This window comes from Chroicocephalus ridibundus, chromosome 10 (assembly GCF_963924245.1).
Source record: "Chroicocephalus ridibundus chromosome 10, bChrRid1.1, whole genome shotgun sequence".
In the NCBI taxonomy this organism is placed as follows: domain Eukaryota; kingdom Metazoa; phylum Chordata; class Aves; order Charadriiformes; family Laridae; genus Chroicocephalus; species Chroicocephalus ridibundus.
The window spans coordinates 19,683,826-19,711,547 of NC_086293.1; the positions used below are offsets into that span (position 1 = coordinate 19,683,826).

General features: G+C 54.3%; 3 protein-coding genes and 1 long non-coding RNA gene across 10 annotated transcripts in view; 1 reads left to right on the forward strand and 3 right to left on the reverse strand.

The window, feature by feature from the left end:
* The window catches only part of SETD5 (SET domain containing 5), a 68,870-nt gene extending 67,227 nt beyond the window's left edge, over positions 1-1,643 (reverse strand). For 2 of the 3 annotated variants that reach the window (XM_063347600.1, XM_063347601.1), the window contains exon 1: positions 1,458-1,594. The gene's annotated coding sequence lies outside the window, so the exon portion shown is untranslated. Of the gene's footprint in view, positions 1-1,457 lie in introns of all 3 variants that reach the window. The other variant, XM_063347602.1, reaches the window with a different exon arrangement.
* Positions 1,644-2,793: 1,150 nt separating this feature from the next.
* LOC134521636 (SRSF protein kinase 3-like) lies at positions 2,794-16,048 on the reverse strand. The gene is made up of 12 exons (XM_063348301.1): positions 15,389-16,048; positions 12,903-13,043; positions 12,617-12,725; positions 12,046-12,133; positions 9,617-9,704; positions 9,257-9,363; positions 6,946-7,108; positions 5,650-5,735; positions 5,091-5,198; positions 4,597-4,666; positions 4,418-4,510; positions 2,794-3,113 (listed from the first exon to the last, which is right to left on the reverse strand). Exons 2-12 carry the CDS (start codon positions 12,946-12,948, stop codon positions 2,926-2,928), a joined length of 1,146 nt encoding a protein of 381 aa, XP_063204371.1. The 5' UTR covers positions 12,949-13,043; positions 15,389-16,048; the 3' UTR covers positions 2,794-2,925.
* LOC134521637 (uncharacterized) lies at positions 3,099-4,595 on the forward strand. The gene is made up of 2 exons (XR_010072819.1): positions 3,099-4,238; positions 4,453-4,595. It is a non-coding gene; the product is annotated as an uncharacterized LOC134521637 (long non-coding RNA).
* Positions 16,049-17,282: 1,234 nt separating the features above from the next.
* Positions 17,283-27,722, reverse strand: part of PLXNB1 (plexin B1) — an 81,469-nt gene continuing 71,029 nt past the window's right edge. For all 5 annotated transcript variants that reach the window (XM_063347729.1, XM_063347725.1, XM_063347727.1 and 2 more), the window contains 10 exons: positions 27,499-27,676; positions 26,509-26,612; positions 25,743-25,827; positions 24,829-24,995; positions 23,707-23,867; positions 23,325-23,472; positions 22,554-22,618; positions 22,390-22,465; positions 21,938-22,012; positions 17,283-21,402 (listed from right to left, as the gene is read on the reverse strand). In XM_063347729.1, the coding sequence (XP_063203799.1) occupies positions 21,298-21,402; positions 21,938-22,012; positions 22,390-22,465; positions 22,554-22,618; positions 23,325-23,472; positions 23,707-23,867; positions 24,829-24,995; positions 25,743-25,827; positions 26,509-26,612; positions 27,499-27,676 (1,164 nt within the window). In that variant the 3' untranslated portion in view covers positions 17,283-21,297. The remainder of the gene's footprint in view (positions 21,403-21,937; positions 22,013-22,389; positions 22,466-22,553; positions 22,619-23,324; positions 23,473-23,706; positions 23,868-24,828; positions 24,996-25,742; positions 25,828-26,508; positions 26,613-27,498; positions 27,677-27,722) is intronic.

Consider the following 27,722-nt stretch of genomic DNA (forward strand, 5'->3'; position numbering starts at 1 on the left):
TCAACGCTTACCCACAGGATCCAGAGCAAAGCAACACCCTCCTCCCTGCACCTCTAGAGCAAAAACAAAAAAAACCCAAAACGCAGAAGGGCTAACGACATGACGACTTCCTGGGTCAACCACAAGAGAAAAAAAGAATCCTAGTATTTCCTATGCAAGTGAAATGGGGAATCTCCTATTTCTACTGAAGAAATAGGAAAGTCCTATTCTGGGTTTAGGTTCTGGCAGTAACGCCCCGACAGGGCGAAGGGGAACCGCCTGAAATCCACGATGTACCACCACACCATCGGACACCCAACATCAAGTTCTTCGAGACCCAGCTGCATCCTTCACACCAGGAGAGACACTTGCTCCCTCGCCCCGGCCCGGCCGTACCCTCAGCGCTCCCATGACATCATGGCCAGAGCCCGCAACAGCCACCGCAGCCCTGCAGCACCCCGTGCCCTCCACACACCTGCACAACACCCCCCTCCAAAAAATAAAGCCCACCCGGGGGATCCTAATTCCGGGCAGAGGAGCGTGGGGACAAGGCCGGGAAAGGGCTGTGAACCCGCCCCACGCCGCTACACCCGTTTCCCCGCTTCCACGGGGCCCCACGCGGCCTCGCACCTCCCCTCCTTCCCTCCCCGCCCGACCCGGCGGTGAACTCCGGTCACCAGCACCCAAGGACGAGCCGCCGGGCGACAGTGACCTTGCCGGTGCCGCCGGAGAGGAGGCGGCGGAGGGTCGGAGCGGGGCCGGGGGGGGAGACCGGGCAGGGCGGCCGGGAACCCACCCCGCGGCGGCCACGCGTGACGGGCGGGGAAATGCAGGAGGATCCGCGCTGCAGCCCCCGGCGGCGGGAGCGGGGGGTTACGGGGGAAGACGCCGCACGGGCACCATGAGAAAGCAGAAAATGCAGGTCAAACACTGCCTCCCCCGAGGCCCGGAGGGGCCAGCGGCTCGGGGCGGGCAGCGGCGGCAGGGGCAGGCGGCGGCGGCCCGGAGGAGGCTGCCCCGAGACGGACAACGACCCCCAAGGCCCCTCCCGGACAATAAGAGGGGGAAAAGGGGGAGCGGAGCAGACCAGCCTACAGCGGGGCTTCCCCGGCCATCGCCTCCACCGACAAAGCCCCGCGGCCGAGCCCGGCCCCAACCCCGGCCCCGCACCGACCTGCCACCACCAGCCCCAGCCCAGCCGCCGCGGGCGGGAGCACACCACCGGGAGCGCCATGATGGCCCGCACCGCCGAGCCGGGCCGGGCCGGGCCTCTCCCACCGGGTCGGGTCGAGCGCGGCCTCCCGGGCCACTGCCCCACCGCCGCGGCAGGGCCCTGACGCCCAGGCCCCCGAGGCAGGGCAGGGCGGAGGGCCGGGCCACGGCCCGCGCCGGGAGCCCCCCGCGGCCGCCTCAGCATTCCCCTCCCGCCAGCCCCGCCACCAGCTACGGCCGGTCCCCGCCAGCCTGCCTGCGCCTACCTGGCCGGCCCGTTCCCCGGGCCCCCGCGCGGCACTAGGCCCGGCTCAGCGCCACGGCGTCTCCTGGGCAGCCGGCGGGAGCAAGCCCTCGGCGGCAGCGGCAGCGCCAGCCCCTCCCCCTGGCAGCAGTAGCGGCGGCTTCTCCTCAGGCCGGGCGGAAACGGCACTGGGAGCACGGGGATCCCCGGCGCCGGCGCCAGGGGCGCCCCGGGCACGCCCACCCCCGCTCCCCGTTGGCTGCCACGCCGTAACGCCCCGCCCCTCCGGGACGCCCGCCGCCGCCAACGCCCCGCCCACCCGCGCTTACCATTGGTAGCCTCGCCGCCCGGCCCCGCCCCCTCTCCCGCCTCATTGGGAGCCGCGCCCCCGCCCCGCCGCTCTCCTCACGGTGGTGGCGCCTCATTGGCGCGCGGGGCTGTCAGTCAGGCGGCCGCTAGCGCCGAGGAGGTGCGGGCGGGCTGCGGCAGCGCCGGCCGGCCGAGCCGCGCTACGTGCCGAGGGGCGGGGCCGGCGGTCGCCCCCGCCGAGGCGCCCGCTCTCCGCGGGGTAACTCCCGCGTCGGGACACGTGGCAGAAAGAAGGGGCGGCGCGGGCGGCCGGGATTCCTGGGCGGCAGCCGCCGCTGCGCCGCGCATGCGCGGCCCGGGGAGGAAGGGGGGTGGTGTCGGGAATGAAGGTGTCCGCAGGGCGCATGCGCGGCGGCACAGGCGCGGGGCCTGCCGCTCGGCACGTCCGCGCCGCGGGGGGAGGGGGCGACCGCGGGGCCGGGGTCCCCTCAGGGAGGGCCGGGAGGGCAGCCCGGCACCTCCCGCCTTTCTCTCAGGGATGGCGGAGCGTGGGTGCCGCGCCTCGGGGCTGCTGTGCTCCGGTGGGCCCTCCTAGGGTGTGGGGGGCGCGCCGGGGCTGCCGCCTTCCGCGCTCTGTCAGGGGCCGGGGCCGGTGGGGAGAGGGGCCAGCGCAGCGCGGGAGCCCAGAGCTGATTCTCCGTCCCCAAACAAAGGGCGTCGGGCGCTGACGGCGGGGGAGGCGGAGGGTGCGGGAGGCCGGGCACCGCTAAGCTGGGCAGGGAAGGAACGGCCCTCCCTGCCTTCGTCCCCCGCTTAAAACAGGCGTCGAGACCGTAGGACGTTAATTATTGCTTCCAATTAACGCCGCGTGCGGACTAGACAAACTAGAAGGGACGTTTTTAAGGAAGGCCAACGGAGCCCGAGTGCGGGAGAAGCCGCGGAACCCAGCTGGAGGCGGCTCTCGGGGTCGCTCGGAGCCGCCGACGCCTGAGGGGCGGCCCGCCCCAGCCGCCATCTTGTGCGCAGCGCCCGCCGCCGACCCCCTTCCCCGGCCCCGCCGCCACGGCAGCCGCCCCGGGGCCGCCGCCGCCACCCGACAGGGCGGTCCCGGCCGCTGCGGCGGAGCCCGGGGAGCTCCGGGTCGTCGGTGTTTCGCCCCCCAACCCCAGCGGCGGGGCCGGTCACGGGGCGCCGAGCCAGGCGTGCTGCAGGCACTGGGCGGCGGTGGCGCGGCGGTGGGGCGCGTACTGCAGCGCGGGCAGGAGGAAGGCGGTGAAGGGAGTCACCTCGTCTTTTGTCCACTGGTGCCTGTCCGCCAGGACGCTGTGGAGGCTGCGGGGGGAAAGCCTGGAGATCCGCAGGAGAGCGCCTAGCAAAGACAGCGTAAGCGCAGTACCTTAATGACACCTGCAGGGCTGAGGGGCTGCCGCCCCTCACCTTGCACAATTCATCCAGAGCATCCCTGAAAGATCTCTTCCTGCTCCTTTGAAAGCTTCCCCTGTGTCAGCTTCACCTGCAGTGCCCCTTGCAGGTTTGGCTCTCGGGTGTTCCTCAGAAGTCATCATTTGGAGTCTCCCCGTTGCTGAGTACCCCTTCATGAGAACATGCTAAGAGCGAATTAAGTGTTACCGAAACAGCTATCCTAAAGCCATTGCTGCTTGTTCCCTGTGCCTGTCCGCATTCAACCCAGAATGTATCAGGCCATTGGAGTGCCAGAGCTCACAAGACAGTAATGTTTCATTTGTTTCGTATCTTTTAGCTCCGTGGGACGCAGAAGAGTGCTGCTACTGACCGAGAAGCTATCCTCGTCCCCAGGAGTACATGGTGTAAACGTAGTGATTCAGGTTAGGCAGCTGTGGTCAGGCCAGTTTGGTTCACACGGAGAACGAGTATAGAACAATAATTTGTTTTGACTCATTTCTTTTGAGCAAGGAACAGGTGTGAGCACCATAGAAGGAACAAGCGTGAGCAAAGGATGTGAATGTGCAGGGAGGTGCTTGTTTAACTGCAGCATGGTGCCAGCACTCAACGGTGAGTGAGTTGTGGAGAGGCTGAGGCTGAGCGGCTGGTGAGCGTGAAAGTGGAGAAAAGAGGACGATAGACTAAATTGCATAAGGATGGAGTCATGTGATGCCTTGAAGTCAAAGACAAGGATTTCAGGCCTAATGAGTCAAAGGGAAAGGAATCGGGGAGAATAAAACAGAAGAGACATTACGGTTGGGTCAGAACACTAAATATAGCAGCCGCAGTGCAAGGATGGAAGGATATGAGTGTCCCATTCCTGATGGTCATTGTTCTCTGCCAGTGAACGGGTGAAATCCAGCCAGTTACACGCTCTTTTCAGCCTTCCTGCCATGTAGCTACTTCCTATCTGTACTTCCATTCTCTCCAAATGCAAAGGAGAAGGAATGGAAATGTTTTCCCTGTCGGGTGTTTGCTGTGACCGTTTTTCAGGATTTTGCATTCGTCCCTGGAACGCTTCTGGATTGCAGAGGTAGGCAGGGCAAGCGGTGTTACTGCTTTTTCTGAAACCTGCGCTTGTGTTCTGTCCCTGCTTGTAGCCTGCGTTGTGTAACATAACTTTTGGGGGGGGGGTTCAGTGTGAGCTGCGTAGAAGTATGTCAGAGATCCGCAGCGATTTTTAGAGTAAACTTCCTTACTCCCAATTCTTACCTGGCCTGCTGAAAAATTTTGTTGACTTTTTCCAGGATAAAGCAATTTGAGGAGGAATTCTTCCCAGGAGTTCAATAATACGAGCGACATGATCTAGACAGAGCGGGGGGAAAACACATCTAGACACAAAGATTGTGACACTTCCATCTGTGAAATGAATAAAACTGATGGGGTCTTACCATCGTCTCTGGAGAAATATTTCCCAGGTTGAGGATCAAATAGACGCTCCCCAGTTGCCATTTCAAATGCCTGGAAATGGAGGAGCATTGCTAAGTCGATAACTGACCTGGAGGTTTTTTTTCCCCCCCGTTAACTCTGATAGTACCAATTTCCCTTCCTATCGCACAGAACTGATCCTAAAATACGGAAATATTCACACCGCGTTGATCCGTACTGTGGTGAAACAGCACCGTGGAAAAGCAGTATGTGCCTGATTCAGTTCAAGCCCGTGGGTTAACACGTGGAGTGTGAATTGCCTTGTAGCTTAAACTAATTAAGAGTGAATTTTATCAGCAGCGTATTTTCAGTGCAAAGTGAGCGCAGACAGCCCTTTTCTCGGGAAGGAAGCCTTGCTCCCCATGCAGTGGGTATAGGTGGGTGCCGAGGGGACGCTGCCCTGGCCTGTTAGTGTCAGTCACCTCCCGCGCAGGCACAGCGTTGTCCCCTGTCCTACCAGGCAGCCTGTGCTCCAGATATCTGCAGGAGTGCCATAGTCTAATCCAAGCAGCACTTCCACGGCACGGTATGGCTGGGTCTGTATCTCCTTGGAAAAAGGCTTGTACTGAAACATAAATGCCCTTTGGTTAGCGCCCATGAACAACTATCAGCAACACTCGCGGTCACACAAGTCCTGCTGCGCAATGAGGAGGACACGGGGTGGGCAGGACTGAAGATGGCTACTAAACTCTGCGCAGAGCACGGCAGGAGCATTCTCAGCCCGGCTGACACCAGGGTGAATTTAGCTCCCCAACATCTCGCGCCAAACACGGTTTTGAATTTCTAATTGTAGGGACTAACTGCAAGCTGAAGAAACATTCAAAGTTGACGGTGTCTCCAGGAGCGCAGGGCCCAGCTCTGAGCCGGGAGTCCTCAATATAGCCCCCCAAAATCAGGGTGTCTTCAGCACACTGAAATAGCTGGTCTGCTGTAAAAGGACAGACACCCAGGGCGGGATGGAAATAAGCACGCAGCATCCCTCATCGTCACGGGACTGAGACTCGGGGCAGACTCACTGTCCAGCACGCGCTGCCCAGATCTGCAATTTTCACTTCTATGCTCATTAAATCAGATTCTTCCAATTGATTGCCAAGCTCGCCACCTAGGTGGAAAGGACAGAGAGAAATCAGGTCTTTCCAAACCAACCGGTATCCCTCACGTACCACAGGAGAGGGAGGGATGCCTGCCTTTAAAGTTTTTCAACCTAAAAGGTCCTAAAGCACTTTCTAACACCACCTCTTTTTTGAGGAAACAGCAGTAGTCAGACACAAACCGTCTACGATGCCTCTTTAGCCTTCAGCAGTGCTGGCCGTCACAGACCTTGGACACAGCCTGCCTGGCAAGCACCGTAAAGGTTACGTTTCCATATGACCTCGGAAAAGGGTAATTTGTGGTGTACTGCTTTACAGCGAGCTGTCGGGCTATGCCTAGTACTGTGCCTTTCTGCTCTAAGCAAGTCTCGGTCGCTAATTTAGCACTCCCCGATTGCCCCAGAGTTTGAGAGACAAAACAGCACCGTCACGGGAGAAATGATCGTGGGAGGACATTGCGTGAGGAAAATATAAAGGGTCTCATTGCTGGGAGAGGAGCTGATCTCTAAAGAAACTCTCCAGCCCTACATCTTGTCCAATATTCATAGAATCATAGAATAGTTCGGGCTGGAAGGGACTGTAAAGATCATCCGGTTCCACCCCCCTGCCCTGGGCAGGGACACCTCCCACCAGCCCAGGTTGCTCAAAGCCCCGTCCAGCCTGGCCTTGAACACCTCCAGGGATGGGGCAGCCACAGCTTCTCTGGGCACACCATTCTCTGCAGATAAATTATGTCTCAGAAGGTCTTCAAGATCAGCAGTACATAGAAGTCTCCCACGAACCTCAGAAATACAGGAAATAAAGAGCAGAAGCGTCGTACGGCTTTCTGATCAAACCATTTTGTACGTACACCTTTCAGTGGCTGAAAACACCAGACGCAAGGGGACTATCCTGTACCTACAGCCATGAGAATGAACTCCGAGGCTGTGGTGGGGCTTTAACAGATGCCCGTTATTTGTAATTGTCCTCCACACAAACCTACCTGCAAACCACACGTCAGCAGGTGCCTGGAGTAACTGGCGGCCACCCAGCACGGTGTTTATATTAAGCAGAGATAGGAGCGACCTCTCGGCAGCACAAGCTGGCTGTACTTTTTTGCAGCAGCCGTCGCAGGAGACGGGACCTTTTCCCAAGATATCCTTACCTGCCGCCTCTCTGTTTCCCTCCTGGCAATAAACACCCAGGTCCCTTTTCTTGTTAAAAGAACCCCGGGGCGCTCACCTGGTCCCTTTAGCCTCAGATCTGTTCTCTGCCCGCAGTCGAAGGCATCGGGCAGAAGCCTATGGAGGCTTTTCTCGCGTCCATACAGCAAGACGTTCTCCGGTTTGATGTCGGCGTGGATGATGCGGCAGCGCTTGTGGAGGAAGTGCAGCCCCGCCAGCACCTGGGCGAGCAGGCAGCAGGTCACCTCAGCGACGCGAGGGTCCCCACCGTCCCCCCCCAGCCCCAGCGGAGCACTCGGGCCCAGTGCGAATGCAAGCTGTGGACATTCTGGTGTTGAAGAAAGGGGGCACTGATGATCACTATCTGCGATAAACGGTTTCTGTGCAGTGTGTGCCCTGTACTAAGCTGGAGGTGCAGCCAGCGGAGCAGTGACATTGGCTGGGGTGGCCCTGTGGGAGCGAGCACAAGGGGCTTCATCACCCAACGGGGCAGGAGGAGTGGGTGCTGGAGCCCCACATGCCTGACTCGCTGAGTGAGAGCGGTCTGGGGAGCCCAGCAGGGAAGGGGGCTTTGGGAGAGGTGGCGGTGACACGCAGCAGCGTGAAAATACACAAACCCATGGATGGACAAAAGCCCAGGGAGATGGAAAGAGGACAGGACTACGAGGAGGCATTACGGTCACGGAGCTGAACTTTCTCCTGAAAAAACACTCCTGATTGTGTGGCTGTTACGTCCTCTGACCACCGTGCCTTCCTGCTGATTATCATTCGAAGGGATAATTGGGCGCCAGTTATAGAGTGACATGGCACGGGAGGGTGTCCCATCGTACCAGGAAAGAAAAGGAGGTGCAGCAGAACCCAGACAGGAGGAGGGAGAGACGATGAGCGAGCGCGTGTAGAGAGGACTTAAGAGCAGTGCAGGAGACCCACGTAGGGAAAGAACGGCTTACGATGGAGCAGGGAGAGACTGGCCTGTCGCAGGGGAGCGATAAACAACGCCTACCAGACAGAAACGGTCGCTATCAGAAATCAATAACAGCGAAAACGCTGCTGGGAGGTTTACATATATATTTTTTTTTTTTTAAACACTCTGGTCAGTCATAAAGGGCTGGCAAATATTCTCTGTATTATCAAATTCTATTCTGGGATGAACACCAGTCCCAGGGAAATACCAACCTTAAATGGTAACTGTGAAACACGGGGAAAGATTTAAATAGCTAAACAGAAATGAATCAGAAGTAAATACAGCCCCAGTGCTGATCTGAAAGGGAAGAAAGATTCTGAGATTTTACAATTAAAGTGGATGCAGGAATGGGTCAGGCGGAAGGCTTGGGTGTGGAATGGGACACAGAGATTACATTTTTGTGTGAACTTATTCAGGTGTTAGTGGAACTTCTTTAGAGGAAGAAGAGGCTATTCCAGAAAAAGGATGAAGGAGGATGTGATTTTCTTTCTTAGTGTCCCTAAAAGGGCACAGGAATCAGGGTAGCAAATCTTCATCTTGGCAAGCATACAGACTGCTGATAAATCTCAGCATGAAAGGCAAAATATAATTTTAACTATTCTGAGGCCTCGCTCAGGTTTCCCGTTCCTCAGCTGTTCCCAGCCAATGCATAAGAAACTCAGTTTTCAGGGTCTGTTTGATCGGCGCACCACGTCCTTAGAGGGGATGAAGGACGAGTTGGCTCTGAGCAGGAAAACCTCAACATGGGTGGAGGACCAGTCAACCAAACCAGCAATTTAGAAAGCCCTGGAAAGACATCAGCGCTGAGGGAGACCTTGAGCAGCCTTTGGTGGCACCGTGCAGAAAGCTGCCATCCCTGCCAGCGCTACGCGTGGCTGGATGCCGAGGCAAAGGCCAGAGAGGACTTCTCAGGGCAGCGGGAGGGCAGAGAGAGATGTTGTTTGCCCACAAGAAGCGGAACTATGGCAAGCTGTTTGTCCCCCTGCTGCTCCTGCCAGCAGCAGAACTGCTGGAGAATTCAACGATCACTGAGATGATGGGAACGCAAGTGCCACCCCTGAATCCCTGGTACAGGTCTGCAGGCTGCTGGCTCTTCGTGGTGGCGGCCCTGATTCCTTCCCAAACCCCATGAGACTGCAGGCTTGGGCAGTAACACACAGTATTAATGGGAATGTGATGACTTCCCACTCTGCATTTTAATTAACATTTTCTCTCCTTACGCCCAAAGAAGTAGTTATTGTTTTCCTTAAAACAGAAAAAAAAAAGCATGCCCTGGGCACTCACTCTGTATTGTCCCTTTCTTTGCAGATGCGTTCGTGGCCGATGACCCCAGGAGGAAGACTATGGCATGTCCCCCAGCCAACAGTCCCTTGGTGCCCTCTCCCCGTTCCAGCTAAGCTCTCACCTGCTGTAAAGACTTCTTCACAAAAGGCAGAGGCAGTCCCCGGGCTGCGTAGTTACCCATCAGACATCGCAGGGAAGGACCCAGCGCCTCAAATACCAAGCACGCATGTGGGAAAGAGTCAGGGATTCACTAACAGAGAGAAGCTGCTACCACCAGCCTTTTGCCCTTCACCAGAGCAGCCAAATTATCTCCTTGTCCACCTTCTCCCCTCCAGCCACCTCCATGTGTCCCGGTCCAGTTACCGCCCTCCTCATCCTCCTCGTGGGAGCACAGCGCTCGGTTTTACACCATCCTGCGACTCTCCAAGGCAAGCCCAGGCTTTGCTGACCCAAAGCTGCAGCACTCTCAGCAGAAGGATATGGAAGCCGTTCTCTCTGATCATTCTGAAGTCGTCTAACAAACAGACAATATTTTCTCCTGCCCGGTCCTTCTTCTTCATACTGCTCACCTGAGGGGGAAGATTCCAAGAAAGCTGCAATTAAAGACATATATTTGCACAAGGACATCTTGCACCCATTTTATCCCATTCTACAGACTTTCTCTTCCAGCAGTTGGCCCTTCATGAAAAATCCCAGGAAAACAGCATCAGAAAAATAAGGCTTCAAACACACGAGCAGAGTCTGTTACCAAGGAATGAGTTTCTGTGTGTTGTCTAGCTCTTGACCAGGTGGGACCATCACCCGCACAGTACCCGAATAACTCAAACCGATCCTGCTAATAGTGTCTAACACAATTCCTGCTGCTTATTTTACGCCACGCAGGCCCAGAAGGTGCTCTTGCTTGTGCTGGAATGGGATTCCCCCAAGACCATGGCTCCCTGCTTCCAGAAGCAATGAATGTCCATTTCCTTCGCCCTTCTGCAGCCTTTGCTCCTTGTCCTCAGAGCCGGGATGGCCCTGTCCCCAGAGTAGCGGGCAGGGACATCACCCTTTAAAACCCACACCTTCCCTTCAGCAATTTCTTGCAAGGGGTTGCAGAGAGGCAGGGCCATTGTGGTTGTCTTCAGCCACTCAAAGGCTACGACCTGTCCTACTGGGGTAGAGAGCAGCTTCCATGTCTGCAGGAACGCAGCGAAGTAGGTCTCTTTGGGCAGAAAAAGGGTTGGCTGTGGGCAGGTACTGCAGAGATCTCTAAGGTACGGAGCGGTGTCAGAGGGCATGAACACAGATCTTTCATACGAGAACCAGGGGGCATCAAACCTAGCACTTGGGGGTTTCAAAAACAAAGCAGAAGAGATGGTTCTTCATGCGGTATGTGGGTAATTGGTGGCAGTTCTTGTCACTGGGGGCTGCAGGCGCTGAAGCCCACAGAGGCTCACAGGAAAGCAGGGCAGGGGTCTTGAAGGCAAATCTACAGTGAATTACTGCCCACCCAGACATCACCCTTGGCCTAAGAGATCTCCATCTGGAAACTGCTGTAGGTCAGGGGAGCATTCAGTGGGAGCCGCACACTGCACTTCGCTTGCCCGTACACCCGTCTGGATACCTGCTGCTGGCCCGGGGTGCTGGGCTGGGTGAACCCCCGGTCTGCCCAAGCACGGGTGCTGCGGTACCCCGGCTCTCGCACCAGCGCTGTACGCCCGCTACCGGGAGTTTGCTCTCACAGAGCACTCACCCTGCTACAGCAACTCGTACTTTTCTTTTTTTTTTTCTTTTTTTTTCTTTTCACAGCCCTAACTGTCAGGATTTTGGTTTGGAATGTTGTGCAGCTGCCGGATCCACCTGTACCAGCGCCAGGAGGTTTGTGCTGGCACGACAGAGGTGAGCAGCCCTGGAAGCCGAGGAGACCAGATGGCCTCTCCTGGCGGCTCTGCCGGCACCGACCACCCCGTGCTGGTGGGAACAGCCCTGGGAACCAGCCGTACTGTGCTGAATGGGAAGGCGTGTCTTTCAGGGAGAATTAGCAATAAATCAAGGGTCAGGCTCAGCCCGTACGCAGGATTATGCTGATGTGTAGAAAAGCAGCCCTCTGATTACATTAAATTAGCACCACTTGGTACTTCCTCTTGCATCACTGAGTCTGGCTCACGTCCCTTTGGATAGGGCCTACGGATTTACAGATGCGAACTAAACCTTTCTCAGACCCGTCGGAGAAAGGCCTCAGAGCAATTTGAAATGCAAAATTTAATGGCTTTTACTCATCTAAAGCTGATGTAACTTTGTATTTAGGCAAACTCAAAGAATTGTAACTACGAGCTTTCTAGAACTAGCAGGTCAAGCCATCTTCAAAGTCAACTAGCTGAGACCCAGATACAGGCACCTAATTACCACATCCATTAGCAAAGGCAGGAGGAAGCTTTCTGACTTCAGACGTTTATTATATTTTGCCACATCCTGCATTATTGGGTTTTTTTGCCCATATTTCCTTTTATTTCAGTATCAGTGCTGTGATAGAGCAATACCCTCTGAGCCGGCCATGACACAAACGCAGCAGACACACTCCCATCTCCTGCCTAAGAACGTTACCACCTTTTTCTGCCGTATCTTTCTGCAGATTCCTCCTATTTACTGGATTTTGGTCTCAGCTGAAAGAAACGGGCTGACGCAACAAGTGGGATACAGCCAACATGTCCCAGGATGACAGGAGGAAGAAGAAAGTGCCTGTTTCAGAGGTCAGTGCTGAGCCAGGGTGATTTCTATGAATTCACTAACTTCTGAGTTTTTTTCCTGTTCCCTGTCTGCGTCCTCAGACTGAGAGTGGAGGGAGAAGGGACGATGAGGCTGATGCTCAGACCTGAACTCAGCGGCCGTCCCCGTGGAGCAAAGCACGGAGCCTCAGAACATACTTACGCAGCGCAGGAGAGCGACCTCATCCTGGGCAGCCTCAGCAAAGCTCTCCCTGCTTTTCAGGACCTTCACAGCTACGTGTTTCTTCCTCCTGGGAAACAAATCACAGCTGCCAGCCAACGTGTGTCAGAGCAGCCCTAACCAGCAGCACCTCCCCTTCTACCAGTCACCCAGCCCTGGGCCTCGGTGGTGGGTGCTGCCCCGGGTCTGCAGCATGCCAGGCCCACGGACATCCCTCCTGGCGATGCTGCCGGCATCTAGCAGCGCAGCTGCCCCAGGGACCAGCAAGGGACTGGAGAGAAAAAGGAAGAGCATGGACACTTCAGGGTCTAAATGAGAAGAGCAAATGCAGAGCGAGGGCTGATCCCACCTCGTTTACGTTCTTTGGTTTCCAGGTACCAGCTCTGCTCGTTGCACCCCACCAGTCTTCGCTGCCGGTTTACCCTGTGTTCGGGGGATGCCGACGTGCTCTGGGGCAAGCAGCTGTGCTCTGCTGCGTCTGCAGGAGGGGCAGGTCCTGCCCAGGAGATCAGCCACCCCTTCCCACCTCCCCGAAAGCTGGTCAGCCCCTCACCTCGTGTCCTGGCACAGCCAGACGGTGGCAAAGGCGCCGCAGCCCAGCTTGCGCAGAGCCTGGTATCGCGTGTTGAACACCTCTCCTTCCCGCGCCGGGTGGTGGCCTCCTGTGGGGACCATCGCCAAAAGACATTACTGACATCTCTAAATGCTTTTAGACTGAAAGAGCAGCTGAGGACAGCCATCCTCCCAGAGGAATGGCCGGCCAGGTCCCGGCGGCCTCTTCTGGCCTGGGAAGAACCTGGCACAATCTCGGCTTTGGAGCCGCACGCCTGAGGACTGACCTGTGTGCTGGGCTGCCGGCATCTCCTCCTGCGCCCGCTCCTCCATGGCCCGGCGGCGCAGCAGATCCTGGCACGAGGGGATGCAGACGGCAGGGAAGCGGATCGTGGGGAACGGGTAGTGTGATCTTCAGCCTATTACTCCTTTAAAGAGAGTTGGGGAGCTGAAGGGCAGCCGTACCTCTGCTGCGCACATCGATCTGCAAAGCTCCCATTCCCTCTTCTGCCCCCGCTCTCCCCTCGCCCCCTTCCTTCCCATCTGCTTCATCAGCCCCTGGAGCCGGGCTGTTACAAACGCTTTTGGCACTTCACGGAGGCAGGGATTATTTTAAGAGTTCAGAAGAGGAAAGCTGGCAGGCTGGGGCTGGGCAGGGATCCTGGCGGTGTGTGGCCGGGCCAGGGCCAGGTGGGAGTCTCAGGTTTCCCTGTGCCTCGTGTGGCTTTGCAGGGGCTTAGCGGGGACTGCGGGATCCCCTCCCATGGCCACAGCCGGGGAAAGCACTCACTCCCCATCCCTGTCCCGGCTGAGGAGGGGACAAGTCCTGGCTTTTGCTGGCAGGAGGAGCTTCACGCTCCAGCTGGGCACAAAGCAGAACCTGCATTTTGGGAAGTGCAGCGCTGCACATCTGTCCCCAGCCCCGGGCTGGAACATGGGTTTATCGCTGACCGTCCCGTGACGCCCTGGCAAGAGGCTGTGATGGAGGGGGAGGCTGTTCCCGGGGTTTGTTACTATGACAGCCCACGGTACAAACACCGAGACACTGCAGACAGACTGATGCAACTGGTGTCCCCCCGCCCCGCAGCACCGGTGTAGAATTGGCTTCAGCGCTGGTCACCTGAAATAGCAGCCCGGAGCCCGTGTTGCTAATGGAAATATAGACGTAAGCTGCCATAGCTGGGATACTCCCAGCCCAGCCTTTCATAATTTGGAAATGTCACTTGCTGTACGGCCGAAGCTTCAGGTTAACATACATTGCCAGAACTCGATACAGGTGATGATAATCCCAGTAGACCATGAGCACAGGTAGAAATACTGGCCTTTGAATCAGGTCGTTAAACTGAAGAGCTTGTCTGCACCGGAGGATTTTCAGAAATAGTTATAGTGGGCTGGTGGTGGTGGTGGTGGCAGCGGGAGCTACGTGACAGGGAGTTGTTCTGGGACAATAACATCTTCCAGGTGCCGAGACGGAGGCGTGACTTCCTCAGAAGAGTAAAGTTTCTTTCCACATGCCGCTGCTCCTCTCCCAGCACAGCAGGCAGAGACGCAGCCTGCCTTGGGCACCCAGCAAACTCTCGTTAAGGGTCAGACTGGGCTCAAAGACTCCAATCCTGTCAGGGACGACCCAAATTGCCAGAGCTGTCCTTGCTCTGTTCACCCAGAGCAGTCTGAAAGGAGCTCAAAATCCCTCCCCCTCCTTCTATGTTGACACTTCCAACCATGACATTTACACTGTTCAGAATCAGTCTCTTTTAGGACAAACCTCCAGGATGCTGCGTGTCTCTACGGCCACTTTTTTTTCAGCAAATACTTACTAACGTCTTAGCTATGAAACAGAGGTGAAATCAACGTTTTCCTTATTTGTGCACAGACTGAGCCTATCAGTAACCTCACAAGCTCCTGCACCACCAGAATCTACCCAAGCCCTTGTCACTCCCATCTTTAGGACAGCAGGAGCTGATCTGAGCGCCAGGCAACGGCCTTAAATGATGATGTTGCTCATCATTCACCTGCCAAAGGAAAACCCAAGAGCGAGGGGAGATGGGAGTTCAACCGCATCTTCCCTAGGTAGATTGTTATGGTAACAGGAGACTGCGGTAGGAAAGCAGGACCCAAAGACAAACTCAAGAGCGTAAAACGCGTCCTAGCCCTTGCGCTGATGGAGCTTTTGGGCAGCTCAGCGGGCCCTGGTGTCCTTTTTGCTGCAGAGATGAGACAGGTCCATCCTTAGGCGTGCGGGACTTTACCTCCATCCAGCGTAGATGGATGCACTGGCAAAGGACGAGGAGCGTTGCTATGCAACTTGGTATAGGAGAGAGAAACGTACTTTTCTAAGCTTTGTGATAAAGGACGATCGATGCTTTAAAGTCCTTCATCGCTTGACATCTTTACGTTATGTTAGTCGAAGCTATGTTGTGCAGAACCTACTGGCTTGCTGCAGGCCTGGAGCAGGTCAGAGAATTTCAGCCCAAAACCACACTGGTCCTGCCTGGTCTGATGGAGCCACGGGAGGGAGCGGTGCTTCGCCTCTGGCCTGGACAACTCCGCCTGACCAGCACGGAATGGCGAATGGAGCTGCCACCACTTACAGCGCCCGGACCTCTGGAGTCACAGAGCTCACCAGAGCAACGCACACCTTCATCTTCTGCACGAACACAGACCTGGCAAGCCCTTGCTGAGCGCAGCATCCCTGCAAGTCGCAACACGCAGCGGAAGGGCGGCCCTGTCGGCGCACGGGGCTCCGAGCCCCAGGGGCCCTGCGCAGACTTACCGTGCAGCAGCTCGCAGGCCCGGCACGCCGCTCCGTTTGTCATCCAGCTCATTCGGGAGCTCCCCAGAGTGAGATACCAGCTGGTCCTTCTCTCCTTTTAGCCTGCGCTGCCTGGGAGGGGTGTCCTTGAGCAGACCAAACTCTTCTGCATCGCTGGATGGACGTGGTGAGGAGTGGGGCAGGGTATCGGATCACAGCACCGCTTCTGGGAACAACCTTGGCTTTGGGCTAGCAGGAGACCTAGGACAGCTGCGGTGGATTCACTTTACGGCTGGCCTCTCCCTGCCTCCCCCCGGCTTCCCTGCCAGCAGGTCTGTCAGCCCGCTGCGGCTCCATAGTCTCCACAGCAACTATTTATAGAGGGAAATTCACAGCTCTACTGAGATGGAAACAGAGAAATCCTTCCCTTTTGCTCCACTGTCCCCAGACCCAGAAACTGTGGGGCTGCCTGGCACTTCCCGCTGCTCCCAGCAGCGTGTCGGTGGGACTTTTGGCCCAGCCTTGCTGCTCTGGCACCATCCCCTGTGCCTGGCGGAGGGGACAGGCTCCCCAAGCCCACCCGTGTGCCACACTGCCCGACCTGAGGCACCTCGGCCTCCCCCAGCAGTGCCCACACGCAGCCGAACACAAACGTGGTGCTGGCAACCACAGAGCCCACAATTCCCCGCTCCCTTTTCGTGGAGACCAACCACGACAGCAGCATCCTTTGGGCATCCCTGCCCCACCGAGGTCTCCTTCGTCTGGGACCTGAACATCCCAGCACCCACACGGCACCAAGAAGCAAACGGCCACACACAATAAAAATAACTTTTTTTTTTTTTTTTTTTTTTTTTCCCCTTTCATGCTGCAGCCTTGCACCAGAGCCGGGGAAGCAAGCCCTGGCCTCCCCCTCGCTGGGGCCCTGGTGTTGTACAGCTCAGGTTTCCTCGCTGAGACTGCAGAGACCGAGCCCCAGCCCCGAAGCAAAGGGTTAAACGCTGCCTAGCAGTAGCTCTGCTGCAGATCCAGGCTGCCAAACCCAGGTCGGGGCCTCCCGGAGCGCTTCTCCCCTTGCCTGTGCCCCTCTCCTCTCACCTGCCTTCCCCGCACTAAAAATAACAAGGGAGGGGGCAGAGGCTGCAGCAGGCTGGGTGCTGAGCGAGCGCAGGGGCAGCACCCAGGGGACGAGCCATTTGTAACCCCTAAAAGGCCACCAAGAACACACAGACGTACGGAAAAAGGAGGGACTAAAGCGGTGACATTACATAGATAAGAGGGGGGAGAAGCAGACCGTAGCCAAAACTCTGCTAGCAAAGGAAGGGAACGGTAGATGGGCCAGGAGCCAGCTTTATGTCTAGGAAGAGCTGTGCAATTACTTTAAGAATCAAGTTGTTTTGCTAATTTAGGAACACTGGTGGACAACAGCCATCAATATAAACCGTATCTCAAGCAACCCCCTCCCCACTTCCCCCACCACGGAAAAACACAACCGGAGCCGTAAGGTGCCACAGAAGAGATTTGCCCCCAGCCCAGCTCCTGCTGCGGGAGACGCAAAACTCCTCTGCGAAGGGCGGTTCCCCGCTCCTGTGGCAGGGATGGCGTTTGAGCTCTGGAAACCGCACGAGAGCGGCGGCGATGCAGGAGCCACCAGTAGAAGGTGGCACAAGGTCATCTTGAAGAAACGCAGCCGGTATCTTGCAGACGATGGAGGGGGCGGAAGGGAAAAGCCCCACGCTCCCGGCACGGCTCCCAGGTCCTGGTGCTCAGGGGTACGCAGTTTCCACTTATGGGGGGGGGGCGCGGAGAAAAAAAAAAGAAAAAAAAAAGAAAAAAAGAGGCAAACATTCTGGGGAATTGCATCATTGTGCAACACAAGCACAACACGCAGGTTGTATATTAAAATTTATTGAATTATTGTGTAAGAATTCTCTTTATTAAAATCATTTGGACTCTAAACTGATTATTTACAGACAAAACCTCTTATATCACCAATAGATTCCTACATCTCAAAACAGTATCTACAAACAGTTATTACACTATGTAACAAAATTCAGATACTTTTTTTTTTTTTTTCCAAGCTTTTTATATTAATTATTAATTCAAATTTGCAAAAGATGGTACCTCGGGTGCTCTGAGCAGAACTCAAGGTGTGGCAGGGCGTAAATGCAGGTCAGGCCATAGCGTAACAGAGAGACACCAAGTCACAAGGCTGGGAGAGGGCAGAGGCACCGGGACAGAGGACCGGGAGAAAGACTGTCAGAGCAAACGCACTGGGTGTTCTGGAAACCAAAAGAATCATCCCGACAAGAAAGGCACCAAAAAAGCAGCATCTCCCTGCAACCAGGACACATCCTGAAAAAGAAACGGCGTTCCACCGAGGCAGCAGCATCCGAGAACCCTCTATTTTCATTTCAAAAAATTAGCCATCGTTTCTACAAAAAGACAGACAAAAAAAAAGGTTCCAGGTACACCTAAATTTGCCACCAGACAGACGAAAGCAAGCACTCTCACATCTACATGGCGTGGGTGCCAGCTACTCTTATTCATGCCAACAGGAGAGACATTCAAATACACCAACGGATATTTATCTTAATACTGATCAGTTCTCGGCGTTTCATCCAGACCGGGGTGGAAGCAAGTTTCTTTCTCCTGACCGCAGCACTAAATAAATCTTAACGCCTGCCATTCAATAACACCCCCTTTCTGAGAATACGATTAAAGCAGCAACGTCCCCTTGCTGCCCTTGCGTCTCGCAGAAGGGGAACGGTGGCCGTGGCAGGGCACTCTCAGCTGGTGCCCGCAGAACTTGCTACCCGTGGAAAAACAGGAGCGGCCAGAGAGGATTCTCCTTCCTTGAGAAGGAACGTCCGTCTCCGGAGCGTCTGACAAGCTGGTCGTGGAATCAGGCAGAAACTGGAAGAAACTTGGAAGGATCACGAGAAATAAATAAATACGTCATCCCCGCAATAGGGAATTTCATAACAAAACCTGTTTTGTGCAAATTTAAATGCAACTGAACCCTGTCGTAGTAACGGATTTTGCCACAGGAGAGGGGCATGGACGGAGAGAAGAGGGGCCACGCCTAAACACCCAAGTTGATGGACCCTCAGTGCGTGTCCGCAGGGGAGGAGGATGCCGGTACCTGGAACACCAAGGGCAGATGGATGGGAAGAGACGGGCACTACCAGCTTTCCACCCACACCACACCCGCGGGGCAGTGCCTCCTGGCCGGCTACGCAAGGACAAGCTCAAGATGTAAAAATAAGTCAATCACCTATGTTTAGCTCTATTTTTAAGTCTTGATTATTGCTCTAATAAAAGCAGACTTTCACAGCTACACTCGGACAAAGTGGATCGTTTCCAAGACCCAGGAGCGCCACTGAGAAGCCCAGAGGACGTGGAGCCCGTTTACCCACGGCCTAAGTCAGCCACGTGGGCAGAGGCTGCGTCCCCAGCAGAGACACCTGGACTCCTGTCACTACGATTCCAGGAGAGCCACCAAGTCCTCCTCTCCCTTTGCCAATGTGAGGTGGATTCAGAATTAATCCCCAAGCCACCCTCTTCTGGGAAAGTGCAGAGATAATTCTGCAAAAATAAGGGCAGACGTTAACAGTCTGCAGAGCCATAAATCCAGCAGAGCCTCTGGCTCCCGGCTGGAGCCACTCGGCAAGTTGGAGAGACCACAAACTACATCTTGCTGCCTGGGGCAGAACGTCCGTCTGTCAACACACAAGGGGACAACGCTACTCTGCCACTCTACCTGCACCTGCCTCAAACCAAGGAATCGCCTCTTTGCAGTTCCTAAGGGAATGGGCTTTACTAGCGTGCATTGTATCTGCTCTTTCCCATCTGCCAGTCCTTTCCGCCACCCGGCTTTTTTTTTGGGCTGATTTAATCAGATTTGGTCGAGACAGAGGTTTCAGAGATGCTAAGTTCCTGTAAGTTTCGTGGAAATGGGTGGTCAGGCAGGAGCGAGACCCAACCGGGTGCCCACCCTGGGGAAGAGAGGCGAACTCTGCCCCCCGCTTTCCGCCTGGCAGCCGCCAGCCCGCGCGCCTGCTGCTCTGTACAGCGGGACAGGGGCAGGAGGTGGCACGGGGGTGTTGGCCGTCCCCTGGGCACACAGAGTACCTGGGAATACTGCTGAGAGGGTCACGGGAGAGAGCTGGCTTTGTGGGAAGCGAAGCCAGCATTAGCTTGTTGTTAACGTTGCTCAGAGAACAGTTTTGCAGCTGCGCGGCGCTCCGACAAAGCCACAGGGCTGATGTGCTGGGCCTGGAATTACTGCTGTATGCCATGTAAAGAGAGGTAGGGACACGATCCTGCCCTGGTTTAGCTCTGGTCCCTCCTGGCCCGCACAGTCACCACTTCAGGGAAGGGGCAGAGGAGTCAGACCTGTCTACCTGCCCCAGGCACGCAGGACATCAGCGTGGAATTAGCAGCGGGGGGCGAGAATGAGCAGGGCGCCCTTATACACAGGAACTTGCTCTCAGAAGGGCAGAGTACCGTGTTCAGGAGGCGCAGGAGCTGAGGAGGGAGCAGCGAGGAGCTGCCCAGTGACAGCTGGCATCTAACTGTGCTTGTGCCCGCTCCGGCCTCTCCTTCCTTGCACGAATCATTCCCGTTTGCAGGACACCTGACGCTCCTTGGGAACGATGCAATTGTGCTTCACAGCTTCCTCGAGTTCACAGCTCACCAATAACCCTTCTATGTGCCACAACAGGAGAGTCTGGGAAGCGAAACAGAGTAAGGTGTAAGGCAAGCCTAACAGAAGAGCCCATGGCTAAGCCTTGAACTGAGCTGCGGGGAAGAGCAAGCTGCTGTTACGACAACAGAGACATCTACGGGTTATCCCTGCAGACAAAGCAGTGGAGAAAACTTTGCTCCAGTGCTGACAGACGTTTGTCAGTAGAAGTGCACAGAGATACTTCTCCAAGAAAAGCTTTGCCTCAAAGCCACAAAATCAAACATTCTCCTTCAGCATTTAAATACATTAACTTTCTGAGGGTATTTACAAGTCCAGTTCAGAGCAGCAGAACAGCTGGACACCGGAGGAAGGGGAAGTGGCACAAGGCGTTTGTTGTGCTTTTCCAAAGAGCAGGGCAGCCTCTGACCACAAGGAACCAGGAAGACGGATCCCGAGCTGGGTCGGTGGAGACTGAGGCGAGCCAGGCAGCGACTCTCACATGCTGCATTTGTCCTGAGGGAAAGGGTGAAGGGGTGCTGCCCATTTACAGTAGGCCCCCGGGCAAGCGCGCATGCTGGTGAGCACGTTGCATCCAAGCAGGTGTCGCGCACGAGCTGTCAGAGACCAGAACACTGGGGAGCGAGAGACCTTTGCCATCGGATGCTCTCCTTTCTACATCCAGCGTCCGGAACCAGTGGGGACATGGCTGCAAGGCAGTTTCTCAGATGGGATACCTCAGATGGGATACCGCAGGAGCGCTCGCTAGCTGGGGACAGAGGTTAGTACAGCTGTCAGCCTGCGGAAAGCCTCCTGCGTCCCCGCTGAAGTGAGCGGCTGCAGCAGGGGAGTCTCCCAGCACTGGCAAGGGCAACCATGCAAGGCCGAGGACTCCACAGACACGGTGCTCGGCATCGTCACCTGGCTCTTCAACAACGTCGTTTGGAAACTTGGCACATTCACGTAACATCTGTAGGAAGGAGCTGTGTGGTCCCCCTGACAGTCTGCCAGAGGAAAACCAAAGTTTGGGGTTTTTTTTTGTTTTGCTTTTCAAAAGAAAAAACTGTAAAAAAATATTCTCTGAGATGCAAGGACGCTTGTACTTTGTACTGCCTTGGCCATCCCCGTTCATGTCACCCGCCGGTTCCTTGGAGAGTCTGGTTCCAATGGCAGCAGGACACCCTGTGTATAGGTAGGACGAGCACTGTCCCCGTTCAGCCAGGGGAGAGCAGTCTGTCTGCGCCTGTCACAAATCTGTGACTTTATTCTCCACAGCTGCTGCGATCTGTTGTAGTCTATATCCGAGCTGCATCTTCTGTGCCGTTGGGTCTTCTTCCAAGGCAGTAATGATCTGCAACGAGACAGAGCTCACTGGCAGCCTTCCTGCAGCGCACAGCACCGCCAACCAGCCCAGCTCCACGCACGGCGGAGAGCCCCACGCTGGAATCCAGCGTGCTCAAGACTAGAGCAGGTATGCAGTAATTCGTCTCAAATTAACCACAAACTAAGTATTCTAGATTCGTCCTAATAACTTATAAACTTCACAGTGCAGAAAGAACGCTAAACTTCTCACCTGAAAATGATGTCTTTAGTAAATGGATCTGAACTAATTGCATTTCATTTTTAAGTGGAGTATTTAGTTACAGAGTCAAAAATAGAAGCGTACACAAAATCCCAACAGCCTCCAAGTTAGATGTAAGCCCTTTTTTTGGTTTCCTCCCTCCCTCTTTGATAAGAATAAAGCAAACTTATGACGTGGAAGTTACGAAACAATACACAGCGTTGTAATAGTCTGGCTGCTCTTAATTATTAAGTTTTTGGAGGCTTTCTGGTTGGATGGTAAAAGGAGAAGGGCATGTTCATACCTGCTGGAAACAGGCACTCACCTGGTCATAGTACTTATTGATGTATTTGTACAATTCATGTAGAGCCACCAGGGAATTGAGGTCACCTGAGTAATTCTGAATAAGAGAGGAAGTTAGACAAAACCATGAGACACGTAACAATTGTTCTTCTAGATTCTGCATCCTCACAGCTCATTAGGAAATGTGCTTGTTGCACAAAGCAACCGGAAAGGGAATTCACCAGAAGTTCCTAGCGAAGGAAAAAACCCACACATACTCCTTGTCCTGAATCCTTGACTACTCTTTTCTCTTCGGTGCTGGCTGGGCAGACCCTCGCCCTCCTTGTGGTGGGCAAAGGCAGAGCAGCCTGGGAAGGGTCAGCGTGTCTGAGCAGAACCGCACACTCAGCTGAAATATCTCCTCTTTGCATTACTAACTTTCTCTTAGACGCACAGGTCAGGGGCCAGGGTGACTTCTGAAATTATTTTATTTACCCGTGATAGCTCAGCCAGGGCAGAGTTCATCTCCTGGTCACTGGCAGAGATGGTCTGACGAATGTCCGCATAGTACCTACACAGTGGTACACAGGCAATTAGCGTATTGTTCCCCCTCACCTCCTTCTTACTGCTTAAACTGACTCCTCACATTCATTTCTTACCTTTCCACCATCTGCTTGTAGCGAGGAATGTCCCGGGCATAGAGCAGCTTATTGATCGGAGAGTCCTTGAACATCCAAAACCAGAATTGATTACAAAAAGCTCGTTCATTATGCTGTGGACTAAACTTAGCAGGTAACACCATCACTGCAATTTTCTGTCATTCATTCAGGATTGGGAATTTTTGTTCTCTGTATGGAAAGGCGCTTCAAATACCAGGCTCTCTTCTAGTAATGCAGTCTGAGGAACTATGAGATATGTTGGTGAAGGAACCTCTGGGATCCAGCCTTCCACTTGGAGCCAGGTGACCACCAGAATGAGATCACATTGGCTATAGCTTTGCATAGCTGACTCCCGAAATCCTCCAGAAATCCACCCATCCCATCTCTGGTGACCTGTGCAGGACTGTTCCACTCTGGGCACAGGGTGAGCAGTGGTGGTAAAAAGTTTTTCTAGTGGCCAACTTGAATCTCTCAAGATGCATCCTGTGATTTACACTGTCTGCCACAGCCAACTAGAGTTTAGCTCTGCCCCCCAAGTAGCTGTAAGCTGTAAATAAAGAGCACCCCTCAATAACAACCTCTGTATGCCAAACAAAATCAGCTCCTCCCTCCTCTCTTCCCAGGAGTCCCCGTCACTCTCCAGTGGCACATGGGAGTAAGGACGGGCCTGGTCTGCTGTTCCAGTGGTGCTACATAAACATTACTGCCTTCCTGGGGCAGCACCGCTCAGCTATCCGTGCCAACCGTGCTCCCTTCTCCCTCTGTACTTACCCGCCCTAACTTATGGTCAGCTATTGTACAGGAGTCCATGAAGGTCTGCGCAATGACCAGGAGCACAGCATCTACGTTATCTGACGTCTGCACATCAAAAACAAACTGAGGATTCTTGATAATGTTGATCCAGAACCGTAGGGGCAGGCTGCAGAGAAGACAGAAGCCCAACAGGGGATCAGCAGAGGTAGCAGCTACAGTGCTGAAAGATACCCTGCACATTACTGCATCTCCCAGCTTTGCCCTCCCAGCAAAACCAGCTTTTCACACCACGTTCTGCTGTCTTGCGCTCCCACTTTGCTCCTCCTCAGTAGGCAAAGGTGGCTGTTGGCTCTAGACAGCTTAGCAGTGCCTCCTCTGGGGCCCCCAAGGAACACCGTACCTGTTTGTCTTCCAGATATGGATGGTCTCAGGGTCTGCGATCCCATAGTGTAACGCCTGCTCATCCAAAAGGTCAAAGAAGTATTTGACTGCCAGAGGGACAGGGCGGTTGGTACTGAGGATCACCTGGAACAAGTCATCCACAAACTTCTGCAGAGTGCCCTGTGGAGAACCGAGCAGGACGGAGTCAGCACAGGCAGAGGAGGGTGGAGATCCCAGGCCTTGAGCAGATGAGCGGTTACCCTCTTCTGCTCAGCAACCTCGCCACAGCCATCCAAAGCACTGCAGGGAGCAGCAGCAAAGGGGAAAGGAGGCCCCAGCAGTTTCTGGAGCAGAGGCCAGGGAGAAGCTCATGAAAAAAAAAAAATCAAAACACGGAGGGGAGTCAGATGTACTCAGAGGGTCTGCAAGTAAGGGGGATTGCTACAGGGGAGAGAGCTTGCAACACGACGGAATGGCACAGAACCGTAGAGACTGCCTAGTGGAGGGGGACTGCTGGTTGCCACCAGCTGTATCCAGCCAGACAGGAACAAGGAGAAGGGGTTTGCTCAGCAGCAAGAGGAAGTTCAGTAAATGTGGGAAGAACACAGGCACCGCCTGGCTAAGTGCCTGGGCTGTCCTTTGGGGAACAGTACTACTGCAAGCAGGGCACTGGCTGGGGAACCTGGATGCCAAAAGTAGATCCTTTGTTGAGAAGAGAGCAGGAGGACAAGTTCCTGGGTCAATTTTTTAACAAGGAGACTGGAATAAAGCAAAAAAGAGAACACGAGCAGGCACTATGCCTGATTTATGACTGCAGCTGAATCTGTACATGGCTGGTGGGTATTTGTGGCATCATCTTGCTGCAGCAGGTAACAGGTCAGTCCTATATTCTTGGCCCTGGGTGGGGTGGAAGGTGAGCAGACATGGCAGCCCAGTGGACGCGGCTGCCACAGAAACTCTGCTGCAAAGCACAGGGTACCTGCCTTTTTCCGAGACACACACACACAGACAAACATGGGGTGGACACAGGGATAAAACCGTTTCTCACTCTCCTAGAGGCTCTGCAAAACTTAACCCATTAGTAGGAGTAGAAGTTTGTCTCTACAGCGTCAAGCACAACACAATCTGTGCTTCTTCTCACCTTCATTGAGAGCAGACGTGTCAGATAGATCTCTGGGATTGCCTTGGCTCGCTCCCGATCTCTTAGGCTCCCACGCCGATGCTTGGGAAGCTCTGGCTCTTCTGTTGGTTTTACCAGGTGCCAAAGTTTGATCCCACCTTCATCCGCATCCTCCAGCATTGGCGTTTCTAAAACAAGCAATTGTTTACCAATGAGCATCAGTTCTCTCACAGTACAGCTTGGCTAGGTGAGGCTCAAGGAAGCAAAATTTCACAGTATGATAGAAGTACAAAAGGGGAAGGAACCTCTGGAGGTTCCGTCCAGCCGAGCGCACAGAGCACAACTGTTGCTAGCACTACAGTAGGTTGCCTTTGTCCACCCAAAACCTTCAAGGTCTTGGAAACTTCCCCAGACAGACAGAGATCCCCCACCCTCCCAGTTGTCTGTTCCAAGGCTGTACCATACCACCCTTTTGCTGAAGAAGTTTTTTTTTCCATCTCGAATCTGAACCTGTTAAGAAGCAGCCTGTGGCTATTGTCCCTTGCGCCACAGGAGTGTCCACAGAGCTGTTTGCTCTGCCAGGCAGTAAAGTAACCGCCTGGCGTCCCATCACCGCCCTTGGGCCACGCTCAGCACCTGAGGGTATTAAGATTCATACAAGTTGCAGACTGTGCTCAGCCCTAGAGAGTCAGAACTAGAGAATTCTGCTTATCCTGCATTTTCATTCCCAGCCTGACTTTCCTCTACTCTTACGACCTTTTGCTTTTCTCTTATCTCACCTGCCCAAGCTTTCAATTTCCTGACAATCCTATAAGGGTCCAAATCACGTATCGGCCTTCTACAGCAGCATAAAGCTGGGGCTATGGCAAGAGACCCCTCCCACTAACTGTCAAGTGCTTTAAAATCGTTTTATGAGAACAGGACATCAAACTCACTCTCTCCTGGGATGTAATCCTGATTCTCCCTGTGGATGTGCTTGGTCAGGCGTGGGACCAGTGCTACTGTTGCTCCATCAGGCACCTGCGCACGAGCAGAAATCAGCATTCAAAACAAACAGCATGTTTCTCATCAGCACAACAGGCAAGTGCTTGTAGACCAAACCAGACTATATCATAAACGGAATTAGGGACAGAAACAGGGATCTGGGGACACAATCACTGTCTTTCCTGATTGTGGGAGAATCTTGTTTGTACCAATTAAAAAAAATTATGTGCAAAGTACGATGAAGATGATAATACTCAGGGAGTGAGGTCATTCACGTCTAGAACACGTTGCAGCAAGATATGACACATTGGTGCAAGGTAGTTTAAAAAAAAAAAAAACAACAAAAAAAACCAAACCCTGCTTTCCATTCCTAGAAGCTACTTTGCAGATCAGCGCGCCATCACCTACTGACTGATTTGGACTGGAACATTAACCGATCCAGCAGCATCCCCTTCGTTGCAACAGCCACCAGGCATGAACTTGTGTGTCTTTTTTCCAAGCTCTACACCTGCCCATGTCTCAGGCGCAGGTTAAGGAGGGGGCTACGCTTCTTAAAGTCAGAGTGCAGGGCACAGCACTGACTTAATTTGAATACGCTGCTGCAAGAAAGCTCCAGCCTTTTGACAGTGATCCACCAGGAGCCAGAGCCACAAATAGAGCATAACAGTGTGTAGAAGATGAGAGGAGTGCCAAGGCAATGTCAGGCTGAGTTCTGACCTTGTAATGCTGAAGAGTGTTCAGGCGTTTCCAAGTTCCTTGAACAACAGATGTCACATCCTCATCAGACAGTATCAGATGACCTGCCAGCCCTGATCTCCACTCTACAGCCATCAAAACACAGAAAATGAAAGGATAAACTGTAAGTTTGAGGCATCTCTGAAGTCTGCTGTTCTTCAGCCTGGTTGGCCTTGTTACAAACCCACTGAGCCTTGTCAACCTTTACCCAGGCTATTTCACAGACAGCATAACCTGAGCGAGCGCCTGTAACAATGCTGAGTCCTGCAGTCACAGGACAGTCTCTAAGCACAGGGACAGGCGGCCCCTATGGCCTCATAGGTTCCCCTCACCAAGTTCCTACAAATTCGGTAGGAATTTGAAGATTGTGACTCTTCAAGCAGGTGATTCAAACGACAAATATGCACTCACCGTCCTTATTAGCTACTATTCCCCCAGCACCTGCTCATCTGTAAATGTCACCGCTATTCAGCAACAGCCAAAGAAGGAAGAAGATGGAAAAACTGAGTGGTTTCCCTCACTACATTTCATTAACCAGTGTGGGCAAAGTCCTCCCCGACATACGTTACTGAGATGCTGCCACTGACTTCACTGGCAGGAAGAGCCAGTCTATGACGATAGCATCTCTGCGCCGCTCTCAAATCGTCCTTCCCTCCTATACTTTCTCCATGCATTTCTTTCCTGCGTCCCCTTGCCCAAGCCATTGCCATGGTCCAAGTCTGGCAAAGAACACCGTGAAATGGGAAGGGCTGGACCCAACTGCTTCTTTCCTATCTCTGCCTCTTGCTGTTAAGCATTTTTCCTCCATCATGCCCTGTTGGGTCCAGCCAGAGTGCAAGATCCTTGGTCAGTGACTGTGCGCACTCAATAGAGGACGACAAACCTCATGCCTGCCAGGGTGGTGCGCACAGATAGCAAACGACCACTCTTCCACTTCCTTACTGAGTTTTGGCACCAAGGAGTTCTGCTCACCGAGGTCCAGGGTGTCTGGGTCTGGTCGGTGACAGTATGGCGTCCCTTTGTAGATCTGATCTAGGATTTTCTCCTTCACCTGTGTTATGGTGTCACAGTCTAACACTTTCGCAGAAATCCCTTGGGAGTCCTCTGCGCCTCCTGCAGCAACTCCTGCTTGCGTCAAAGCATTTAATGTCTGGGGAAGAAAAGGTCACAGCTACTCAGCTGATAAGATTACATCT

What these genes read in the sequence shown, in the direction of transcription:
- LOC134521636 (XM_063348301.1), bottom strand. Translation starts at nt 12,948, where the DNA reads ATGGAGGAGCGGGCGCAGGAGGAGATGCCGGCAGCCCAGCACACAG. An exon ending in GCCGGCAGCCCAGCACACAG is followed by an intron (nt 12,726 to 12,902) that starts GTCAGTCCTCAG and finishes TGGTCCCCACAG; the next exon opens with GAGGCCACCACCCGGCGCGG. An exon ending in TGGCTGTGCCAGGACACGAG is followed by an intron (nt 12,134 to 12,616) that starts GTGAGGGGCTGA and finishes TTTGTTTCCCAG; the next exon opens with GAGGAAGAAACACGTAGCTG.